The sequence below is a fragment of the Chroicocephalus ridibundus genome, chromosome 13 (genome assembly GCF_963924245.1).
Source record: "Chroicocephalus ridibundus chromosome 13, bChrRid1.1, whole genome shotgun sequence".
NCBI lineage: Eukaryota > Metazoa > Chordata > Aves > Charadriiformes > Laridae > Chroicocephalus > Chroicocephalus ridibundus.
Genome location: NC_086296.1, coordinates 14,387,711 through 14,402,707, shown reverse-complemented (window position 1 = coordinate 14,402,707; position 14,997 = coordinate 14,387,711). Strand labels below are relative to the sequence as shown.

Here is a 14,997-nt window from a genome sequence, read left to right as displayed (position 1 = left end):
TTGTATTCCATCTGTGAGGGCTGCAGAAGAGAAAATAGTCACAGTGGCTACACAGCACTAATTAAATCTTCAGGGTTGCTGGTAGCATGCCAGAATCAAGTTGTGCAGTGTGAAATGTTACTGGGGAAATCTGATGTTTTTAGCGGCCTAAACTCTGCCAATCTGAATGGAGCGCTATGAGATCAGCAGAAGACCTTTCCTGCCTGTCTATTATTCGGATTTAAGCCTTGGGGAGGGGGGAGAGAATCAGAGCTTAGCTTTTATCTCTACTAGGAATACCCAGTCCTGGAGTTAAAATGGCTACAGCCCTCAGCTGTTGCAGATAGATGTGAAGGAGTCTGTATTTCGGGCAGCAGACTAATGGTTGTAAGAGAAAGTGCTAATTTGCTTTCTCTGTCTCTTCTGTTTCCTTGTGTGTGTAGGGGATATCAGAGGTTTGGATGCTCTTACTTAATTTTTTGAAGGCGTTTCACTCGGAGTGTTAAGGCAGTCCCCCCAGGAGGGAGGAAGCCTGAGTTTGCCCTCCTTTCCAAAGGACTATATATGACATTTTTCTGTGGCCATGTTTCTGAATGACAGCATTCCCACGCTGTGTTTTCATTAATGCCTATTTCTTGGGTATGTTTTGGGTGTGTTTGATTGAATGCCTCCATGGAATTTTCAGTTTGAGTGCAGTCTCCTACCCTGACAGCTCCTTTGGATACCTCAGAAACAGATCTTTTTGTGCCTCTGGGACTTTACTGAAAAAAAAAAAAAAAAGAACGTTAGTCAAGATTTTGGGTGTTACTGTTAGACATAGAGATCCTTTTTCTCTGTTTCCTTACAGGCTTGGTCCAGTGCAGTGAGAACAGGTGTCTTACAAACACTATTCTGTGTCCAGTTAACTGTGTCCAATTAACTACGTTTAGAAAAAAATAATTAAAAAAACTGCCCCTCTTATCTGGGAAGTTGAGCCCTTCACAACATAGTCTTCCAATACATTTGTTCCCTTATAAAACACAGCAAAAAGTCTCTTGCTTAATGCATGGTTTACTAACAACGTTGGTTAGTAGTATGTATTTGTAAGTTCCTTTTTTGTCAGGCTTTTTAGGGTTAAGAATGTTGTAGCAACCACGATAAGCCAAGAGTACGCATGTAGGAAAAGATGCAAGAAACACAACAGATTACATCACCTGGCAAGACTTTTGCTTTGTTCTGCATTCGTTTCACACCCGTTGTGAGTAAAACAGCGTGTTCACAGTGTTGTCCTCAGGTTGGCAATCGGGTCTGTCTCAGTGAGTGTTTCAGGATGCTTTAAAACCCGCAGCCTTACTAAAAGGAGCAGCGCTACTCTCCCTGGCCTGCTTTGCTGTCCTCTCTCTTACTGGTATGAGCGTCTCTGGGGCTATTGAATGAATCAGGGATGGGGACTGATCTGAGTAGAGGAAAAAACCCCACTTAATATAATACTTATGATTTTTAGTCAGTTCACCTCAGTAGGAATCTGTGCAAACAGCAGCAGCGCCACAAAGCAGAGGTGGTGGTGGAGTCGGGAGTAGGTGACCGATGTAGGGAAGGCAGGACGGTCCAGCGTCGCTTTTGGCAGCGGTGCTTGCTTGTGTCGGTTGACGGTGTACATTAACACCAGGCTGTGTGTGCGGTCCCATGTTCTGGTTTATCTGATTGGAGCTGTGGATGACGGGGGGGAGCCCGCTCCGCTGCTGCTCTCGGCTGTGCACTCTCGCTCCTGCTCCTCGGGCTGCTCTCGGAGCGTGTGCCTGCAGGGTAAGCTGTCAGTGTGCTGCTCTGATAGATGTTGTTCTTTCTCTTTGTTTCTCATCTTTAAATCGGTGAGCTGATTCCATTCGCCCAGTGATGGCACGATCACCAGATCTGATGTCACACCGGGAGATGGGGATGGGGAAGAGGCTGCCATTTTGGGAGCACCCTGTGTTCGCTGCTTAGTGACCATAAATGAAACCACGTTTAGTTCTTCAATAGAGTCACCAGAACCACAGGCCATTGGCTGTTTTGTCTGTAAAAACCCTGCTACAGATTGAGGACTCTTAAAACTGGTGATGTTTGTTTGTTTAAATGAAATAACTTAACTTCCATGTGGATGCAGATACTCTCTCTACAGGGTATTAAGTACTTCACACAAAACATCTGTAGAGGCATAGAATATATCTAAGTGTTCCTGGTGCAGTCTTATCTTGTGTACTGCTTCTTGATTAAGATCTTTTGAATTCAGCTTTAATTAAAGTGAGGACAAAATCTAGAAGTTCTGAAGGATTAGTATTGATGCTTACCTATTAAAAATTTAAACAAAAACAGGTATATCCAAATAAATGCACTGAACAGCATCGCTGCAACTTTGACCAGGAAACATTGTGTGAGAGCTCATTTTAAGTCCAGACCCCCCAGTACTTGTCCCTTCTTGTGAGTCACTTTGTGTTGGGTGGTCGCTGGTGATCCTGGTTAGCTCTAGTAGTTAGTCATTCCTCACAGTCTGTCAAATTAGACACTCCAGAAGTTTGTTAGGGTGGAGTTAAATTGGATGCAGCTCTGCTGGTTTCTGTGTGCTTTTCCTGACTCTGTTTCATCCGTGATATGGATGGGATGTTATGGGTTGATACCTCTGAGCTGCTAGAAAGCTGCAGGAGCTTGTCTGCTGCTTCACACAGCTGATCTCTGGTTATTGCCATGATGATCAAGTGAGTGGTGCTGTTGAGGAACCTTTTTTGTTTGGTTGGGGTTTTTTGGGGGTTTGTTTTTGTCATCCTCCTGTTCCATGTCCATTGTGATGTCCATATATTCCTAATTGATTATGGTATGTACATTTAATTTTTTTTTCTAGGTTGCCTATGCTGGCACTAATCTTTGGTGTTTTGTGATTTTGTAGTCATAGTCATTATACTATTTCAGAAACTCTGCTTGTTCCTTCTCCAAGCTATAGATTGAGATCCATGTAGAACACATGTAGGTGTGTTGGAGGAGCATGTGTAAGTACTTTCTCTTGGAATGTTATAGAATGTATGAGGCATTCCAGTGCCACACAGCACCCTACTGAGAACAAATAATGCTTGTCCTTCCCTTTTTTTGCCTCCTCCACCTGTGCTCCCATGCCCCCTTTTTTGCCAGGAACATGGCGTATATGCTGTACATCACGTCCAGTCTTGAGTATCTTTTCCGATACGCTTTTCCGTAGCTTCCCAACACTTTGAATGGATGATCAGCATTTCTGTCTGAGCGCAAAAGCAGCAGTGCTGGCTGCAGAAGACCTTCAGCAGGGATAATCCTGTGTTGTCTGTGACTTCCCCTCTGCTGGTATCCTGCTGACGTGATACAGGATGGTAGCATCGCTTTTGCAATGAGGAGCTGAAGATGACTCATGGTTTAGTGTCATGCAAAAAAACCCCAAACAATTACAGTGCCTTTCAGTGTTTTGTCAGATTTTTTTCCCCTTCCCAGTGGAGGTCAGCTACTGTATTCCTGGGTGCTCGGGGAGGGGGCTCGTTAGAGTAAATTAGATGGGCAATCTGGGTAATCGGTATTGGGGGAAATAGTTCTTGAGTTATAGTCACAGGAACGTTGGTCATGGGCCAGAACTGTGCTGTGCTGGGCAATGTACAGGCAGAATGAGGTGAAACTGTTTTAGAGGATCTATTTATAAGATTAAAGAAATACAGGTATTTTTTGCTTGTGATATGGTGTGATGAACATCACCTTTAGCTCCTCAGCAGTTAACCAGCTAGCTCTTGAACAGGTAACAGCCTACTTCCAGTTATTGTGGTGAAGGAAAGTAAATTTTAGAGCTTAAACTTCTAAATGAACAAAGTTTGTGGGCTTGAAAAAAGACATCCTTCTGTATGTGACATGTAGTATGGGGTTTGGAGGGGCTGTGTAGGCCAATAGGTTAAATGTCCTTGTGCAGATGATGAAAATGGAGGAACATGTGATCTGCAAGTCTTTTGTTTTCTTTAAGAGTAAAAATTCACCCTTTTTCTTGTTGATATTTTCTATACGTACTGTGCAGAGAAAGGAAAGGACTGTTTACTGTTTAGATACAGCTTAACGTATTGCTTGGTGGGGGCTTGGGGACAGGTGTTCCTACAGCTGGGATTTCCACTGCTGTATCTTTCCCCTTCTCCCTGGCAGTGACTTTTCTTGTCGGAGGTGTAGATGATGTATTGAGTTCTTGCAGCTTGTTGCCATAGACCAGCTGGCTGTTCCTGTAGGACCATGTTAGAGCTGAGCACCCCGGCCATTTCTGAGCAGCACAGTGAAGGTGTGAACACTGTAAATGAAGCGGAGGTGGTAACAGCAGCGAGAATGTGGGAACGTGGGTTAGAAACTAGAATACAAGCCCACTGTGAAAGCCTAGTATAGAATCATAGAATCTTCATGGTTGGAAAGGACCTTTGAGATCGAGTCCAACCAAACAACCTACAATCTCTGTCATTAGAGCGTGCCCTGAAGTGCCACATCTAGACTTTTCTCAAACACCTCTAGGGATGGTGACTCAATCACCTCCCTGGGCAGGCTGGTCCAGCACCTGACCACTCTTTCAGTAAAGTAATTCTTCCTCATGTCTAATCTAAACCTCTCCTGCCGCAACCTCAGACCATTTCCTCTGGTCCTGTCATTATTCACCTGGGAGAAGAGGCCACCACCCACCTCTCTGCACCCTCCTTTCAGGGAGTTGTAGAGGGCAATGAGGTCTCCCCTCAGCCTCCTCTTCTCCAAGCTAAACATGCCCAGCTCCCTCAGCCTCTCCTCAGATGCCCTGGTCTCCAGACCCCTCACCAGCCTGGTCGCTCTCCTCTGGACACCCTCCAGCACTTCAGTGTCCCTCTTGTACAGAGGGGCTCAGAACTGAACACAGCACGCGAGGTGAGGCCTCACCAGGGCCGAGTACAGAGGCACCATCGCTCCCCTGCTCCTGCTGGCCACACTATTGCTGATACAGGCCAGGATGCTGCTGGCCTTCTTGGCCACCTGGGCACACTGCTGGCTCATGTTAAGCTGGCTCCACCAGCACCCCCAGGTCAGACCACTTTTTTTATTTGATAATGATACTCCTACTAGCTAGACTAAAAGTCACCAAGTGTTCCCCCGTGCAGGCGCCCAGAGCCAGCGGAGGGTGGGGAGAAAGGAGGCTGCACAAAGGTGGGAGGGGAGAGGAGAGGAGGAGTGTGATGGGCAGGGTAACAGGCGTAGATAAAAAGGTAGCAGTCTGGATACAGCAGAGAAGGGAAACTGAATGTGACAGCTTTGAGTATCTCCTATTAAAGTTGAAAAGAGGGGGGGGAAAAAAAAGAAAATTAGAACCATTGCTCTGCTGACTTGGTTCTAGCTGCCAACTGTTTCATGGTTTGAGTACTTTGGCGGCTTTTCCCCTGGCAGTTGTTTATTCACACTGCTGTGCAGTGGGACACCTACGTTCCTTCAGGTTTTTCGACCTGTGTAGAAGAAAATCTTTCCCAGAAGTCTGGGTAGCCATTTTCCTGTTCTTTTTGTTCTTCCTTGATGGTTAGTAAGAGAACTCTGTCGGGTCGAGAGGCTGTAAATGGCAAACTTCCTTACTGTTTTTTTTTTTTTTATTTGAGCAAAATAAAAAGCATTTGCTGTAAACCTGTAACATCACAATATGAAACTCTATTTCACCAGTTTCAGTAAGTCACTTGTGTTCCTGCGTCCTGTAGTACTTATTGTTGTGACTTTCAAGTGGTCAGCTTCTGGGCTGACACTGAACTCACTTGACCACTGCGCAGCATGTAGGGAACGGGCCTTATTCCGTCTCCTAGTTGGTTTGTTTTCCTTCTAATTTGTAGGATTGCAATAAGATAACACTAAGGTTAGAAATGAGTGAATCTGCTGGAAATGAGTCAGGTTGTGGTGAAAAACCTACGTGCAGGTGTAAGCCAGGTTTATTCAGTAGTGTTTCTAAAATTGTTTTCCTTTTTTCTTGAGGAGGAAAAGAAGAAAATGCAGCAATAGGAGGATTTTTTAACTTCAGCTGCTTGGAGCTAAATTCTAGGAATTAAGCAATGAAAATGAAACAAACCAGTACTATGAATACAACTAAATTTTGAAACAGAATGATTTAATGACTCTTCTTTTTCTTTCCTTTCTGTAGGCTGAACTCACAGGCATCAAATGGCGTAGGTACAATTTTGAAGGTCATGGGGACTGTGGCCCTATCATTTCAGCCCCAGCACAGGATGATCCGATTCTGCTCAGCTTCATCCGCTGCTTGCAGGCCAATTTGCTTTGTGTGTGGCGCCGTGACGTCAAACCGGATTGTAAGGAACTATGGATATTCTGGTGGGGAGACGAACCAAATCTTGTAGATGTGATACATCGTGAACTGCACAGTAAGTTACTCTCTTCCTTTGTTTCTTGACTTATTTATATTTTTTCCAGTGAAAAAGGACCGCTGTCGTTAAAGGCTTTAACTTCCTGCCATATGTGATTTTGTCACAAATTATGTCTTAAGACCTAAAGGAAAAAAAAAAGCTTGTAAAGTTGACTTTTCTGCTGCAAGCAATGTGCAGATAAAATGCAAAATAAAACTTGAAGGAGCTTAGGAGGCCTATATCCAACATAATTATCTAGATTTTTGTGAAATCTCAGATGCACTGTAAAATTAGAGTAAAATCTAGTTCAGAGGGTAATAATAAAAGAACCAAATAAACTCTGGCATGAGGTAATAGTTGGAATAAAACACCTTTATTATAGAGTCAGGTAAACTCCATGACACCACAGGTGAATCTGCAAGGTCAGAATGTGCCATGTTGGTAACGCTACAGGATTTGAGCGTACATGGAGGCAAGTTGCAAGAAGTGAATGTAACAAAAGCAAGGAAGAGGAAGGTAGGACCAAGGTGGCAATGAGAAGTTCACACAGTTGTAAGTTTTATGCAACTTGATTGTCTTCAGTGCCTCCAGAATGTGTAGCCTTACAATTATACAACAAAACTATATCTGTTGTGATCCGCTTTGGCTATGACTGTCCACTGTATATTAATTCCTTTTCAATGATGTATTGTTGCTGTGAGAAGACCTAGTTTGCCTGAAGACTTTAACTTTTAAAAGGTATTTTATTACACTGCATGAATACTTGTGCCTTATTTCACCTCTCGTGTCTTGGATGAAAACAATGGAAGTTCACTAATCCTGGAATAATAATAGTAATAAAAAAAAAAGACAAACCAATAATAAGGATCAGTTCCTTGGTTTTTGCAATAAATTTTCATCCTGGTAGCCTTTAGACCATCTTCTTACTTGGTGCAAACATTTGTATGCCAGTTCAAATATATAGAATATTGTATTTGTCAAGTGGGCTTGACAAATCTCCGTACCCGTGCCACACCCAGTCTTGGTCCTGGGTTACACTATATTCACTTTCTTATTTGTTATCTTGTTCTAACTGCCTGTCTCCAAACCATTACAAACCGTACTTCCATGAATAGCAGATTGTTCATTTGGTAATATAGCCTGTGAAATCACAGATATGAAACGCTGTGTGTCTTTAGGCGTATTTCGTGCAGGTAGCTCTGTGATCATGTATAATTAAAGAGATGGCTCAGAAGTGCTGCACCAAGCCATTCCACTGACATTAATTTTTTATGAGGCACCTGTTTTGAATGAAGGCATGGGTAATATTTCTACTTCCCCAGCAAAGCTTTAATAATATATGCTTTTCTCTTTGTGAAATATAGTTTATTTAATATTTCAAATGCAGTATATGGGACTTAAGTGTCTTTTTATTTGTGGGGAGTTGCAGGTGATAGCTTCTGTTTCTGTTGTAAATTGATGTATCTCGTTTATAGCTAACATCTTGGTTACAACAATATGATGCTACTTCCAGTAATAATGGTATGGTGGAGCATTTAAATATATGAATAGCTGAACCTGCTCGAGTGTGGTTTGGGACAGAGTGTAGCAAATAGAGAATAGCATCATTTTGACACATTTTTTTTTTTTATTATTTTTTCTTTTTTGCCTGGTCCAAAATTCTATGAAGCATCCGGGCTGGAGCCTTCAGTACAATAATTTTTAAGCTGAATTAAATCTGAAAATTGTCTGTGAGAGCGCTGTTTTTTTAATTGCCAGCAGCAGCAGTATCACACTGATAAAAAGCAGCCTGAGCGTAGTGTGTTTCACAGCCCTGCAGCCAGCTGGCCTGAAGAGACAAGTCTGCTTGGTACAGCAGCACCGTCACTGAGAGATCCTCGTTTGCAACGCTCTCACATTAAAGTAAAAATGCCTGAAAGGAAAAGATGGTGCAGAGGGATGTGAAGAGATGTGAAGTTGAGTTTGGAGGTGGAGAAAGGAAGACTATGTGTAACTCTTTTAGGGGAATGAAGTACATGGTAATTAAAAGAAGAAGAAATATGCTCCTGCTGTCAGTATCCTACAAGAATTTGGGAAGTAATCTCCTTTCTTCTCCCTTCCACTGCAGATTTTGGAATTCTTTGTAATGTGCATAAATCATACAATGATAGGTTTATATGTTCTATATTAAAAGCGTGTTTGAAACGCTTGTAGTGACTGATCAGATAATAGCTTAAAGTGAGGTAATTGTAAAAGTGTTCTAAATTTTACTGCTGGTAGGGTTGTCTTGCTGTCTTCAGTAGTTTGTTGTTGGTTTTTTTTAGGGTTCAAACAACAGTATTGACAAAACATTGAACATCAGATTCTACCAGAATGAGGCATTTATGTACATTGATTCCTTGAAATATGATATAGGACAGTGTTTGTGTTCAGTGTTTCATGCAGCAGCAAGGCAGAAAAAAAGAAGGTTTTTTTGCTTTTTGTTGTATAAGCACACCACAGGGCTGAAATACTTGATAACTGAGATTAGTTTGTGAATTCACAAGCTCTTGAAAATATCAAGGCCTTTGCATGTGAGCATGCAAACGGAAGAGAAGCAAGTTACTGAAGCTTGGTGATTGACTTGCCTGTCAGCTGAGCCAGGATAGTGTGCTGTTCGCTTTGGTACAACCGAGTTGTGAAACAGGCTGCGTTGGCTCAAAGCCTTGTTTGTTAGGGGTTGGATTGCCACTGTGGGCTATAATTTAGAGATTGATGAACAGAGCTTTGGGTTTGTGTTGGTATTCCTAGGTTTAGGAGCACAAGTCCCAGAAATCTGACCTGCACATCCAAGTGGAAGACTAGGTAGAGTCTATATGAAACACGTCCAGCTTTACAGATCCTTTCTTTTGGGAGGTATGAACTTCAGGAAATAATGGCTGTTAATAAGATCATGAATTCTTACCGAGTATGAAGTTGCTCACAAAGTTTTGGATTTCTCTTTTCCTGCCTGGGACTTGGGCTTTAGAAGTGAAATTTTCATTAGGCAATAAAAATTTACTTTCAACTTTAGTCTTTTTCTCCTGTTCATTCAAGTCTAATTTAGAATTACTGATAATTTTTTTTCTGAACAATAGAATCAAATGATATTGTATGACATTTAGTACTTTGGTTAAACAAATGAGAAGTCCAAACTGAGAATTTTGTTTCAGAAACACTTTTTAAAGTTTTGCACATGAACTGGGCATGTTGCATATCTTTATAACACTCATGGTAGGTGATTTTGGAAACAACAATCTGCGTTTTGTAAAAGAATTTCAGATAGTCATAGGGAAAACAACTTAGTAGTTATAAACAGGAGGTCTTAGGAACAGTTGTTTGCTTTCCAAAACTGTGTTGATAATTAAGCGGTGTCAGTGGAGATTAAGTAAAAACAATTATTTGCAGAACAGCTATAGATCAGTTAAATAGATGAGCTTGGCAGCTGTGAATTTCATAGGTGTGTCTCTTGCACATACTCCTACATTTCTTTCTCCTGCCAGCCTCAGCTGTTGTGTTCTGGTTTTATTATGATTGGATTTAAAGTTTGAAGAAAGATGGAAGATCTTTATTCTGTCCCAAGCGGAAAAAAAGCTAACTGGTATGGGGTCACTGAGTGGGAGAAAAGAACGGAGTGATTTTACAAGTTTGAAAAACTTGGGAGTGTTCTGGTTGTGGAAGTTTTGTTTTCTCAAGGATAAATGCTATCCAAAGATATTACCACCTGAAGGGGTTTGACAAGTGTTACAGCTGCTGTACCTTTTCCCATAAAAATTATTTTTTTTTTTTTGGTAAATTCTGTGGAAGAAATGGAATGGAGAGGAGGTAGTATCTTAACTGGTGGCAGGTTTTTTGACAGGAAAGTTGTAGATTTGCAAGTTGCAGTGATCTCATTTGCATTTGGTGGCCAAATACCATCTGGAGCACCATAGAGAATTCATACTTGACTCTTGGGTGTTTTCTTTTCTCCCACCCCACACTTGTACCCTGTGCATTCCGTGTAGATTATAAGCAGGTGATATCTGTTCCTTAATTGCCACCTTTGCTTTTGCAAAGAATGCTTATGTCTGATGCTTCAAGCAGCCTTTTTGTCTGACAGTTTTGTCTATAAACTTGTCATCTATCTGCGCATTGAGTTTATGGGTATATTCAGCTTTGTCTCTTGCATCTGTGGTACAGAATACCTGAATTATCAGGAATAATGTGGGGATTATGATGTGCAGCGCTACTAAGAATATAGTTTTGGTGGCTGGAAACACGACCCTGGAGGTGGTCTCTGGAAGGCTGGGAGAGTGTTAGGCAGCATCTTGAAAATGAATGAGATTCTGGCTATTTGCTAGAAGGATGCAGTTTAAGAACTATCAACTTAATAGCTTGTTTGCCCAAAATCACTGATTTGGTAGGTATTTGGGATTGCCATCACATGTGTTCCTCTGTGAAGCTATGAAGACAAGACAAACCAGTAAGAGGAACTTGGGAGATGAGTGAGAAACCCCAGACACCCATCCGTACCCTCCAGCCGTTACTGTTGGCCTCAGCAATGCACGGCACAGAAGTGAAAACCCTTATTGTGCCAGGTGCTTCACCAGATAGTTTCAAAATAGAAGCTTAACAGTACAAAGCTCCTTGAGAGAAAATAAATAACAGTTTTATCATGGGACAGTCATCCTTGAAGTGTTGGTGAAGTTGCAGTTAACTCTTGACTCGCTGTCTCTTGAAACTGATTTAAGGCTGTTTTTCCCCTTAAATAGATCAGATTGACAGTTCTTCCCATGCAGCCTTTCTCTTGGCTTGTGAATGGCTTATGAAGGGAAGGTGGTGTAGATAATATTACTGTTTTCTTGTGGGCTGGATTCTTTTGAGCCAAACCCTTTGTTTTTTGTGTATTGTCTGATATATGGCACTTGAGCCAGCAATTGCTGGAGGTGCTTCCCCAATGATACTAATAACCTTTGTACTATATTGGCCGTAGAGCATCAGGATTCTGATGGAAACTCCTACAAAGAATAGATTATCTTGTATTAATTAGGTGAATATTTCCTGAAAGATTATTGGTCAGGATATTCACGGCTTGGTAAGCTTAAAAATATAGTTAAAATTTGGTCTGTGACAGGAAAACCATGAGCTTCGATTCATTCCTGTTGATGAATTCTTGGCATATTGGGCTGATGCGGTTGTGATCCCCACGTGCTGGTAAATGTTGAGTGGAAAAAATGCCAGCCGTAGGAAAGGCTTTTTGTGAGGCATCCACACTAGATCATATAATTGCGGCCCAGACTTAATTTCTGCTACTGTTTCTCTACCTGCAAATCACTGATGGGTAGATTTTCACCCACAGGAAACCAGAGCATGCCAGCTACGGTTTCAGGCATGTTTCCTGAGAAGAATAACTCGCCAGGGCTCAATTTAGGTATTTTTATCACGACTAGATAGGTAGGGTTCTTGATGCTCACTTATTAACTTCCAGCTTTTGAAGTTTATTTTATCAGTTAACCCATAAATGTTAAATAGATGGTGTTTTTCAGTATTTTTTAAAAAAGTAATGGAAAACTTGAATTGTGGAGAAAGGAAAAAAAAATCTGCTAATGTAAAAGAGAATCAAGAAGGACTGAAAAATCTCCTTTGCTTCGTGTTTCAATTTAAAATAGTCTATTTAAGGTCCTTTCAAAGTACTGTGTTTGTAGTTGTAAGCAATTGGGAACTCTTTCTGGAGATATGAAATACGTTCTTAGCCGCTGTGTAGCAAGATATGTTAATTATTGAATGAGACGATTTTCCTGTCTGTCGAAACATATTTTAAGTGTGTGAAGCAATGCATAAAACCAAGAATAAGCACCTCTTCCTGTGACATGGGTATACGAATTAATAGTCTCGCTTTTAATGAAAGTGCTCTTAAATCTTTCATGCTGTGAAAAGAATATGAAAGTTGGAAAGAAGGGAGTGCTTTGCTGCTGGAATGGCTTTATGGCTAGCTTTGATAACCTCTTGGTAATTTCAAGAAAGTATCTCCTTGTTTCCTGCGTTGGTAGGCTTAGTTGTAGGGTGTGCAAGCGTGGAATGTGCATGACAACATTCGATGTGCTCTAGAATACATAAACCCCCTAACCAGCGTCATGCTCCGTAGGCTTTAGAATGAGACCAGCTAATATATGGAAAAGCAGTTTATGAACAAGGAGTAAAAGGGATCTCACAGGAGCTGAAATGAAAGTATTTTTGAAGGCTTTCAATTTAAAAAGAAGCTAGGAATATCAAGCAGCTGAGTACCACTTATTAATAATTTGAAGTAAAATCTGAAAATGGTTAATTGCTGGTTCTTGAGTTAAGAGTGGAATTAGCAAGTAGGTTCATATGACAGAGGGCTTTATTGGAATATTAAGTTACTGAAAAGTCTGCTTCTGGGTTGATTACTTTCAATGAGATAAGTCATTTGCATTTTCTTAATTGCCTAGCATAGATTATTTCCAAAGACATGAAAACAAAGTTAAACTTTGTACACCCTTTTGGAAAGGAGATAGGATTTAGAAATGAATTCGTACATTCTCAGCTTGCAGAATTGTTCTGTGACCCTTATATTTGACACTGTTAATTGGTGTCCGGTGATTGCCAGTTGAAGTTTAGCTTAGACAAAATAAACTTTTTCTTTTAAGGAGGCATATTAAATGAGGTTATTATGCCATCATTTGGGATTAAGGAATTGCTTCATGGGAAAATGCCAACTCCTTTTATACACATGAAGTTGACAAGAGCTTTATTGTGTCTGGGCAAGATGTCTTCATTTTATTTTGTTTTCTTTTTAAAATAAATATTCTTCCCACCACCCCAACTTCTTCCCTCATTTTACTTTAAAATCAGTTTACAGTTATAGACAATGAGGGTATGAGTTGTTTAAAAAATAAATAAATAAATAGAATCTGGGTCTCCTGTTTAGAAGTCAGATTGCGCTTACCTTTTCCTTAATTATTCTTCTCTTCAGTGGTTTTTCTCTCAATGTTAACAGTGAATCTGTGTTCACAGTAGTATCCAATGAATACATGTGGCATTCGTGAATTCGTCATCAATTCTGGTCAAGGATGTACCATTCTAACATGCTGCGGTTTTCCCTTTTGACAGTCTGCAATACCTAAGTCTAAAAGGTAATAAAAAAATATGAAATCTACCAAAGGGTCGTATGTGAGATAGCCTAACACTTTCTAGTTTTTCTTTAACCTCCCAAGAATTAACATTTTAAACCTTTTCATACTTGGGAATTCGGAGGTTTTACTGTTAATTGCAACAAATTACCTTCTGTAAATAGTTTGACAATAGAAAGACACTAGTGGAAGGGAAAGCCAAGAAATTCTCTACTAATACCATACTTCTTCCTTTTAATCTTCCTGCTTTCAAAATATAAGCTTAGTTCCATTGAAATATTTGAAATGTTGAGTAATTAGTCTTTAAGCTTTATTGGACACACAATAGTTATTGTTTTTCCGTTGTGTGGGGTTATTTTTTTTGTTTGTGGAAAAATGAATTGGCACGCATTGTGAAACAGTAATAGCTGCATTCTGTAGTGAGTGTTTAATTCTTCTCTGGCAGAAGTGTTTGAGCGAGGCCGGACTTCACAGCAAACCCGAAACGTTTAAGAGCGGGATGGAATCGGTGCTACAGACGCGATAGTGCACAGAAAGCGCTGGAAATCCGAAACAAGGTTATAATAGCTCAGAATCCTTTTCACATAAAAGCCAGAGTGAGGTGTTACTAAGGAACTGGAGAGAACTATTGTGTAAAATGTGCTTGGAATTAACTAGAGTGTTGAGACCAAACTGAAGTCCAACTTTTGAATGTAAATAAAATTGATGTGTTACCACAGGCAACTCAGTGAACCACGTAATTAGGTTTTTTCCATGAAAAATGAGACATTATGCTGCAGCTGCAGCAAAGCAGTATGTAAAGGATTTATATTCTAGTTATATGAAAATTAAACAATCATTAAAAGATTGTATTTTTAAAAGTGCTGCTTGAGGGGGAAACGAAAAAAATCCAATCAGTAGAATTTATTTTTCAGCAATGTGTTGGGCAATATCAGCCACAGTAGTTGATGTGTTTTGCTTCAGGGAAGCTTTTTTTTTTTTTTCCCAGTGAAATGAACTCACTTAACTGTGTGAAGTAAATCTAAGTTAGCTTGAAGTGAAATCGGCGTTAATAGAGCTCATTACTGATGTTTGTATTTTCCTGTACTGACTAATCTAAGAACACAGGCTAAGCTCCGCTGGTAAATTCCATCTTCAAAAATAGATGAAATGCTACCTTCAAAAAATAACAGTAAAAAAAAATAATTTTGCATATAATTGCATTTTGGTAATGCTATTTTAAGAATAATTAATGAACTTCTAGTGACATGCTACTGTGTTGCAAATAGCGACCATAGAAACATGACTTTTCTGAAGTTAACCCATAGTTTCTCTTCAGAGAGGTACATTTTCCATTACGTAAAAGTAAGTTACTTTATTTTAATGTTCCTATTTCAGGTTATAAATCTTGATACAAAATTCTTATACCCCAGTTCTGAGACTAGTTTCATTTTAAGTGGACTTACTTATACATGTGCATTTACTTATCCAAGGATTGACAGTAATCTGTATTCCAAGGACATCGGATACCTAGAACCATGGACGTATGGCAG

At 40.3% G+C, this 14,997-nt stretch overlaps 1 protein-coding gene across 2 annotated transcripts in view; it reads left to right on the top strand.

Moving 5' to 3' along the window:
• MED13L (mediator complex subunit 13L) overlaps positions 1-14,997 on the top strand; it is a 202,315-nt gene that overhangs the window by 14,748 nt on the left and 172,570 nt on the right. For both annotated transcript variants that reach the window (XM_063350783.1, XM_063350782.1), the window contains one exon: positions 6,119-6,356. In XM_063350783.1, the coding sequence (XP_063206853.1) occupies positions 6,119-6,356 (238 nt within the window). The remainder of the gene's footprint in view (positions 1-6,118; positions 6,357-14,997) is intronic.